General features: G+C 37.1%; 1 protein-coding gene across 1 annotated transcript in view; it reads right to left on the bottom strand.

The window, feature by feature from the left end:
* Positions 1-1,990: 1,990 nt before the first annotated feature.
* Positions 1,991-8,437, bottom strand: part of LOC114009973 (cytosolic carboxypeptidase 1-like) — a 32,969-nt gene continuing 26,522 nt past the window's right edge. Inside the window, exon 3 of the mRNA XM_027776472.1 lies at positions 1,991-5,278. Coding sequence (XP_027632273.1) covers positions 5,107-5,278 — 172 coding nt within the window. The 3' untranslated portion in view covers positions 1,991-5,106. The remainder of the gene's footprint in view (positions 5,279-8,437) is intronic.

Here is an 8,437-nt window from a genome sequence, read left to right as displayed (position 1 = left end):
TAGATGGTCTAGGAGAGGGCTGAAAATAAAAAAAAAAAAAAAAAAAAAAAGGCCTCACTTCTCTATATGTCTTGGAACTGTTCCCTCAACGTTGATTCATCTCATTACAAGAAAGCTCTCCTCACAGGGTCACATGGTGGCCACCAGCGGCTATATCTAGCATTGCTACGGAAAGTTCTGACATTCAGTCTGTGTGGACTGGCTTAGACCATGTGCCCACCCCGACTCACTCCTGTGGTCAACAAATGCAATGTGCCACGTGGGTCAGCTCACATGCTCACCCCTGATGTTATGGAGGAAGCCAGCGACCCCGGGACACAGAGATCTGGAACATTATTAGGCAAAGGGGAAATGGATATTCTGAAAGAAACTGCGTAAGTGCATGTCTCCTCCATCCAATGAGATCTGGTTTTTAGCACATGTGATATTAACAATGCTTTTTTAGTCTTTGGTGTTTTCCTTCTTTCTTTTTTGCTATAGAGCACATGTGCTCACCAGAAAGGGAAAATGAGAAAGTACCCCCATGGGGTTATGACCACACTGCAATCCCTTCTCCTCTCATCTCCTCTTGGGATTTTGAATACTCAGACATGTCCAATATGGTTTTTAAGGCACCAGGTATGGGACTCAAACCAAGCAGTTGGCTATATGGGATCCAGCCACCCCAACCACCACCCTAACAGCTGGCCCATTATTTTTCCATCCTGTATATCTTTTCAGGAGAGAGAGAAAGAAATGCTTGCAAAAGTAGGTGTTTATTGGATTCCTCTCTACATTATATACAAATTATAATTCTTAAAAAAGGGATTTTCAAATTTTTATATGAATATATAATTAATTCATTCACCCTATTTCAAGTGCTCCACATTCTGAAAGAAAAAGAAAATAGATGAAATGTCAAACATTTCTAAGAATATGAGGAAAACAAGAGAAAACAAATCATACAGACAATGAGGTTAAAATGGGAAGGTACAAATAATAAAAAAGTCATGACATTATAGATAAGAGCACATCATTTTCCACTAGTACATATTTAAAATGGAACAAGAATACACATTTCCAGCCTTAAAATTTCCTATTTAATTATACTGTCAGCTAGAGAAAAATCTATGGAGAACACAATTTCCTCTCAAAGGTACAGACTTTAACTTCTATTTACTCAACCCTAGTCTCTTCTATTTTCCAATAACAAGCATCTTTGCCTTTTACACCTTTCCAAATGTGCCATTAAAGATCCTTATGTGGCTTGAAAGTACACACAAATACTGGGAGATCATACATAATTACTTTTATCAGATTTTTGTTATTGCTCACCTCATCTCCACTTGGTACTCTAACAATGATGTATTTGAGAGAGATAGTTCCACATTTGGTATTAAAAAGGTAAACTCTTCTAAAGCTTTGGAGTTACATTTTGTAGCCTTTTGGAATTTCTGAGGCTTACAAATAAAAGGGTACCAAAATCCTCATCTTCTTCACAAAGGTTTACTCCTTACCCACAGTAGTCAACAATGTCAAGCCCATCTCATACTCCAAAAAAAGCATTCTGACTAGCCTGGGTGATGTCTGAAATGCCACTATAAGAGGGTCACCCAACTGGATTAGATACTGCATTGTTAGAGATCTCAAATTGAAAGAAAAATAATTTAATGACTCAACGTCCCCAATAACCAGTCAAGCTCTGAAGAAAGGGTAAGATTTCATAGAGGGTACAGTAAACAAGACTTGGGAAGGGGTGGGGAAGGTGTGGCCACAGGTCTAAGTTACTGCTCTGCATACAGGAGGGTACAAAAGGGACTTCCATCTGTCTAGTACCAGCCCAGCGTAAAGTGAAAGTGCTTTGCAAATAATATTGACAGTGGAAAACAAGTGGCATGTGACATTTCAAAGATTAGACCTTCAGAATAGCTAATTTTCATGAAGAAAACAAACTTTCCTCTAGGCTTCTTTTCTTCACTGTAGGTGTCAGAATATACTTCAATCAAGGAAATATTTCTTAATAGTAACTTTTATTGTATAAAGTATAATACTGTTCCAATTAAAACATTGTTTCCACAAGTTTTTCCTAAGGGAAAACAACTAGTGTTTACATATGGCTACTAAATCTTCACTGAAATAAAAGAAAAATTCACCAATTTTCAATTAATATTTCATAATGATTAAAGTATGTACAGAAAAACAAGAGGATTTATAAGGATACACTTATAGTTTCATTAGTGTCATTTATTTCTGGATCATGCAGAAAAACAATTTTATTAGTACATTTATTATATTATCCATATCCATTTCAGTGCTTATACCAATATAGTTATTTTAATTTGGATAGCTGAAATTTAGATATTTCCTATTCATTGCTATTAGCGCATTATCTGAAGCATAACTCCAGGTATTTGTAATTAGGATTCAGACAAACATCCATGTTTCAAACTCCACACAAAAAAACCATCAAAGAAGCAGAGAGATTAATTATACTTCCGGTTATTCAAACAAGACCACATTCGCAATCAACAGTGGAGAACCATGTGGTTTTGACTTCTACCTCGCCTGAACGAATTTCACAAATTCAAGTAAGAGCCTTAACAGTCCTCACACTTTGGAGGAGGGCTAAGGTGGCCTCCCCTCGTGGGTGAGAACATGAGGCGAGCTGTCGGGAGGCCTGAAGGACCACGGCATGACTTGACTTTTGCATGTCTGTTTCCTTGGCTCAGGCCTGAAAGAGTGCACCAGGCTGTACTAGTGATTCTCAAGTGCACTCGGTGTCCCCATCTGGGAATCTAAAAGGAAAGCCGATTCTTGCGTCCCACTCAGATCTGCATAATCAGCAGTCTGCAGTTGACAGGCCCTTTGGGTGAATCTGAGACGTACCCAGCTTGAGAACCACTGTACTGAGCCAAAACTAAGTTTAGGAACTTCGAAGTTCCAAATACAAGATAAAGCAAGTAAACCCCTCATTACACTCAGTGTTTTAGAACTCCTCTCTGCTACATGGGGTAGAACATTAATTTTCAGGACCATGGCATTGAAGGCATCGAAACCATTCTTTGGAAATCATGAAAAAAATAGTGAGGCCACAGAGGTGAAAAACTAGGGCAATTTTAGCTACTAGTGCCCCGTGAAACTAAGTTATATCTCTAATTGAAAACGTTAGAATGTAAATGTTTATTCTTTCAAAGCTACTTATTGTTTATAAAAAAGCCATTTCCTAACCATGAAGACTTTCTCTTTAATCTTATAAATATTCAATAAAAGGCATAGTTGGGTTTGTAATAGAGACTAAAAGATATGCTTAATCGATATAAAATATTATAATCGTAAGGGGCTTTTATACTGCTAACAGAGCAAATAAATTTAAATTTTTGAATAATTCTGTGTATTTTAGTAACTAGTAGTTTTGCATATGCGACTCTCTTGGTTTCTAATCTCTAATTCTGTAAAGTATGAAAAATTCATGTATAGACACGGTGGGTCCATAATCTACTCTCTGACAAAGGTATAATTTAAATAATATATGTAATTGTTTTACATAGAGGATAATTATAAAAATAAATGTTTATAATTATAAATTATTAATAAATTATTCAATAAATAATATTCTACCTTGCTAATGTATCTTGATCTTTCGAAATTAGGTTACCACACTAAAGAGACTGGTTCAACTTCACAATCTATTTCATCTTCATGTTCTGAGCTTAATAAGAATTAGGCTATTCAGAGAAAAAGACTTCTTTCAATTGCCCCATACTATGTTTTCAATCATGGCTCCCAAGATACTAAAAAGAACTTACATGGCTGATGAAATACCTTAAACAGTACAAAGAAAAATTATTAATTTGGAAACTGTATAAATCTGAACTATACTTTTGTAATTTGCTTTCCACTATAATAAGTTTAAAAATATCCTCATGTCGGAAAAAAAGCAAGAAGATATGTACTAAAACCTAAGCATCTGAGTGCTGGCAAGAATCTATTAATGAGGTTTCTTTTTGGGTTTGTTTTGTTGCAATAAAAACAGTTCTTAAAGCACTTATCCAAAGTCACTCACTAGATGTGTTTTATTATATTTGAAGACAAAATAATTCCTGCAGCAGAACAGCTAAAACTCAGCAAGATATCACTACGAGAAATGTTTTAAATTCACTGCAGTCCTCTAGGACCGTGATACAGTGCCAGCATGCCCTAAATATATCCACTTCAGTACGCCTAGTAACACAGCATAGCCTATAAGACACTAATGAGCTCAATACACAAATGCACATTTAACATCAGACTGTATCCTCACCCCATTTTTTTTTTTTTTAGCTTAACAAACGGACCACAATGGAAAATTTGAGATGTATCCATGAGACACAATTTCGGAGAGAAGAGCTGTTCAAATTTTCCTTTGCAATAGGTACTGGCATACTATAAAAGACATTACGACTAGTAAATTGGGCTTTTTTTTCTTTAACTTTCTATCGGTGTGTTGAGATATTAGATTTTTATAATATCCTCACAAAGTACTATACAGCAAATAATCTAAAAAGGATGACCAAATGAATGCAACATTTAATATAGTTTTCATTTATTTAATTTGGTAAATGTAGAACGTAACGGTTTCAAGGCAAACTCTGGATTATTTCAGTCACAACCAGTTAACATGATTCTAAAGAACAGTCTTATCTTCAATATCTACCCACCCTTACACAAGCACATCTATAGAAACCCATGTACATATATATTACTTTTCAACAATTCAAGATTTTCAACAACTCTAAAATTTAGATTTTATATTCTGACACACTTCAAAATTACTCATTTGATGTGGCCTGTAACCATACGGAGATAAAAATTCATGCAGTGATACTCAGTTCTTTTTAAGTAAACCCGATATTTGGTCATTCAATGCTATATAAAATGCATTGAATATCTAAAATAAAACAAGTGCCAATTTTATAATGAATTAATGACATATTTATTGTCTTGAAACCAAACAGGTCCAAGTTACTTTTTGTCTGTTTGAGTCAGCTTGCTCTAAACTCATTTCTCTCAAATTTCCTGTGTAATAAAAACCAAGACATTTCATTTCTTCTATGCAGTTAGCAAGAGATGGCAGAGGGCTCAAGGTAGCTATGTTCTTGGTAATTCAGAGTCAGAAAGCACTTCTTCTTGAGCAGAAGAAGGTTCATAATCTCCTGCATTTTCAGCCAACTCAATATCTAACTCATCATTACTTTCTGCACTGTAATCAACTTCTTCAAGAAATCGAGGTTCATCTTCATCCAAAACATAAGTGGTAGGGCTGCAGCCAAAACACACAGAACACACAAGACTTCATTAGATTGTAAGGCTCTCATGTAAAACTATTTCACCATGTTGGAGTAACTTAAATTCTAATATAATGTAAGCAGTGTGCATTAACTTTAAAAATCTTATCCAACTGAACAAGTTGAGCGATTTACAGTCATTGAAACTCCTTGAAACACTAACTTTTAATTTTACTGCAAAAGGGTCAGTACACATTCCACAATTAACTCGGAAAAAAAAAAATGGACTCCCTCATTAGGTCACTTCTATGAAGGATTTCATCAATTTGCAGGCTATTAAGAGTTATTTTTAAAGTTCTATTTTAATCACTATACATCAGTGATAGATAATTTCAACATACTTTTTAAGAAGCCATGAGTATTTAATTGGTTCCTTGAGTAATGCACTAAAACCATTTATTCTATGTCTGTAAAATGATTAGCTGCCATAAAAACAGCCCATATTCCCATCCCCACCATTTCCATAGGTTGAGAATAAAAATGAAAAACAAGTGAACACTTTCCACCCAGATTAATTACATTCTCTTGGGAAATAGAAAAAGACATTTGCTTAAAAGCCCTAAGTGCTTCTAAATATTTCATTAAGTAGGCTGTTTGGAATTAAGATACCCCCTTCCACAAGGTTCTGTAACATATTTTCTCCTTTTGGGGAGAAAAAAAACCCCACATTATTCTGATTTCTTCTACTTGTGAGATTTTACACGCACTCACACACACACACACACACACACACACACACATACACCATGCTATATCAAAGAAATACTACAGAAACATTTCAAAGTCCTGAAGGTAGTGACCAAAACTACCTAAATTACATATAGATGTTTGTTTATATCCTGCCTGCTTCTAAAAAAGATTTGATAGCCAATGTAAATAAAAGCTTTAAAATCAGATAATGAAAAGGGAACAATAATCTGCTAAAACAAGCAGAGAAGCAAACATCATTAGGCACCTAAAATGAGATAATTCCTGCAAATGAGTATTATACTCAGTTTGAATATGTGAAAGTTAAGGCAGGAAGGGAAAATTAATGGGTCATATGGTTCTAATGTTTTGAGACGAGGAAGCAAAACTCATTGGGCAAGAGTACTTATTTTTCCTAAAATTACCTTAATCTTGTTCATTAATGAAATGAGTTGCAATACAAAAACTATCTTAATCTACTATAGCAAACTTCCTCTTATAAGTTCAGAGCTTGTATAGGGTAATGCAATCTGAGTGGTGTGGAGGACTGTGTGAGACTATTAACATACCTAACATTCACAAGAACAACTTCAGTTCTTAACTGTGCAAGTGAAATATTTAATATGAAGGTGTTAGAGCTTTAGAAAAAGAAAGATTAAATGAAGAGATTATTTGTCTTTCAAAATGGCTGTTACCTTCTTTCTCTCTTTTGAAGTATAATAACTGGGCTAGCTAGTGGTATGGTGGTTAACACAGCTGGATCACTTGGCCGGCTTTGCAGTTCAAGTCCTGGATCCAGCAGCTTGAAAAGCAACACCAAGTACAGGTGTGTGCATGCTCAAAATCATAAAAGGAAAGAAAAATGGAGAAGGGACTGTAGCATGACCATCCCCATGGTGGTGGTGGTGGTGTGGGGGTTTCGCCCTCTCTCTCTCACACACACACACACTAGTGGATTTTTTCTCCTAGTCCTTGGTGTTTCAAATCCTGAGAGGAGTCCCAAGTGATTCTTGGGATGTACAGAAAACTAACTGAAGCAAAGGAAAGGGGAGGAGAGAAGTGAGAAAAGACAAATATCTTGCCATGTACGTATCTTCTCCCAGGAGACTGTCCTACCAGGGAGAAATTATAACAGAAATGCATGGAGGACACAAATATGCTAACAAGCCATGCACTATACTGGAACACCAGTCCTGGAAGCCAACCAAGGCCACAGAGGCCAGCTCATGTGGACCCAGAGGCTGGTACAGTGGCCAGTGTCTCCCAACAGGTAAGAAGGGCCCATTCCCCCAACAGGAAAACAGACTTGACATAAATGAAGTTGGTTGCAGAAAGTCCAGGCACCACACTGAGGTCAGAACATAAACCAGTTCTACGTGGGAAGCTGAATTACAAAGCTAATCATTTGAACTAAGGAAAGGGTTTAGTTAAAGGCTGGCCCAGCTGTGGTAGTGCAGGTGATGGCATACTGAACTGCTGTGCTGGAAGCCACAGGGTTAGCCATGGGTTTAGATCCTATGTTGACCTAAAAACATACCAAGTAGACATGCACATCTAAGATCATGATAGCCTAGAGGGCGGAGGAAAAGGGACTGCAGTTTCACCCTGTTGAGGAAGTCTCTCTCTCGCTCTCTCTCTCTTGTAAAATTAAAAAAAGTTTTTAGTCTTACAAACTGTGAGATTAACAAGGAAACAAAATGAGGCAAATATGATATGGGAGCAAGGAAGATGCTCAGGACCGAGGCACATAAGCTCCTAGATAGCAGGGAAATTGGAGCAATGCTGGTATCAGATGCTGATGTGCACTGTAACACAAAGAGGCATAATCTGAAAGGCAAGTTCCTGAGAAATTAAAAGCACCATAAAAGAAATGTTCAGAGTCCTGGCTCCAGAAAATAATTCCCGACAGGTAAGAAGGGCCCATGCCCCCAACAGGAAAACAGACTTGACATAAATGAAGTTGGTTGCAGAAAGCCCAGGCACCACACTGAGGTCAGAACATAAGCCAGTTCTACATGGGAAGCTGAATTACAAAGCTAATCATGTGAACTAAGTTCTTGATCTTGACTCATCCATTATGCTGTGACATGCACTCCATTCATAGCCAGGCCTCACTCATTCTGGTAAGAAGAGTATGGAATAAGAGCACAAAACTGGTCTACTATTCTTATCTCACTCCTGTAGCCCAGGCTGGCCCTGATACCGAGTCCTATTTCTCCAGGTTCCGACAAAATCATGTTCTTAAACTTAACTTCATTAAGGTCTACTCAAAGTATACCCAGCACACTGAGCAGCTATGATGGGGCCACCAGCTCCAGCCCAGGGCCAGCTCAGTGCTAGCCCAGGGCCAGCTCAGTGCTAGTTGTACTGAATTTGCAAAGGACATGAAGAAGTCAGCTGTGGGAGAGCTATAAAAAAGTGCAGGGGGTTGGGGAGGAGGTATTGGT

Source organism: Tupaia chinensis, unplaced genomic scaffold, assembly GCF_000334495.1.
Source record: "Tupaia chinensis unplaced genomic scaffold, TupChi_1.0 Scaffold000007_1, whole genome shotgun sequence".
In the NCBI taxonomy this organism is placed as follows: domain Eukaryota; kingdom Metazoa; phylum Chordata; class Mammalia; order Scandentia; family Tupaiidae; genus Tupaia; species Tupaia belangeri.
This window is presented reverse-complemented; position numbering and strand designations above follow the sequence as displayed.